Here is a 766-nt window from a genome sequence, read left to right on the forward strand (position 1 = left end):
CAGGCAGTTAGGAACGCTTACTGCTGGGACCATCCCCCCCTGTAAATAGCTGGTCCAGGGCACCGCGCCTCTCTGAAGCTGAGAGAGGGATGAGCACGGTGGAATTCGGTGGCAGCCTGGGGAACGTTCTGGACAGAGAGAGACAGGTTCGAAGATAGTTCTCCCAGTAGCTCGTACGTACCATACCGTACCATACAACCGATTGACTTGATTGTGTTCTGGTATGTTCTGGCCGCGCAGCTGTCCTTATCCACTTTTGGCCGGACTTCTGCTGCGGCTTTTTCGAGTGCATATTATACGTAAGTGTCGTCGTGTCAGGTAGCCAAAGTATGGAGCACGGAGGCCTCACATGGAATGTCATTCTAGCAATGATGGGCGTGTCGGTAGGAGCGGTTTACGGCCTGTCTCCTGGGCCATCTGAGCCAGCACGCCCCACCCGGGGGGGGGAGAAATGGTGAGCGACGCGCAAGCAATGTAATCTGTGGTCTGTGTACCACGGGATTGATGCGCACAGGAATCCAATCCATTGGTGCCGTAAACTTGCTTGGAGCAGCATGTTCGAGCTAGGTGTGTGCCGATTGGGCGTTACTTAGCTAGGTCTATCTTGGACAACGCACATACGGATCGTATATGGCGGCGGCGGCGCAGCCATACGTGGCGGCGGGGCCGGTTTTGCCACTACTGGCAGTATACATGCAAGAAGTGCGCACAGCGAGTGCCCCTCGCCTTGTCCCTTTTTTAGCGGTGGTGGTGGTGGGTGGGGGTG

General features: G+C 56.3%; 1 protein-coding gene across 1 annotated transcript in view; it reads right to left on the reverse strand.

Moving 5' to 3' along the window:
* The window catches only part of VOLCADRAFT_90673 (uncharacterized protein), a gene marked incomplete at both ends in the record, with an annotated part of 9,310 nt that overhangs the window by 3,849 nt on the left and 4,695 nt on the right, over positions 1–766 (reverse strand). Inside the window, one exon of the mRNA XM_002950318.1 lies at positions 22–70. Within this exon, the coding sequence (XP_002950364.1) occupies positions 22–70 (49 nt within the window). The remainder of the gene's footprint in view (positions 1–21; positions 71–766) is intronic.

This window comes from Volvox carteri, assembly GCF_000143455.1.
Source record: "Volvox carteri f. nagariensis unplaced genomic scaffold VOLCAscaffold_18, whole genome shotgun sequence".
Taxonomy (NCBI): Eukaryota; Viridiplantae; Chlorophyta; class Chlorophyceae; order Chlamydomonadales; family Volvocaceae; genus Volvox; species Volvox carteri.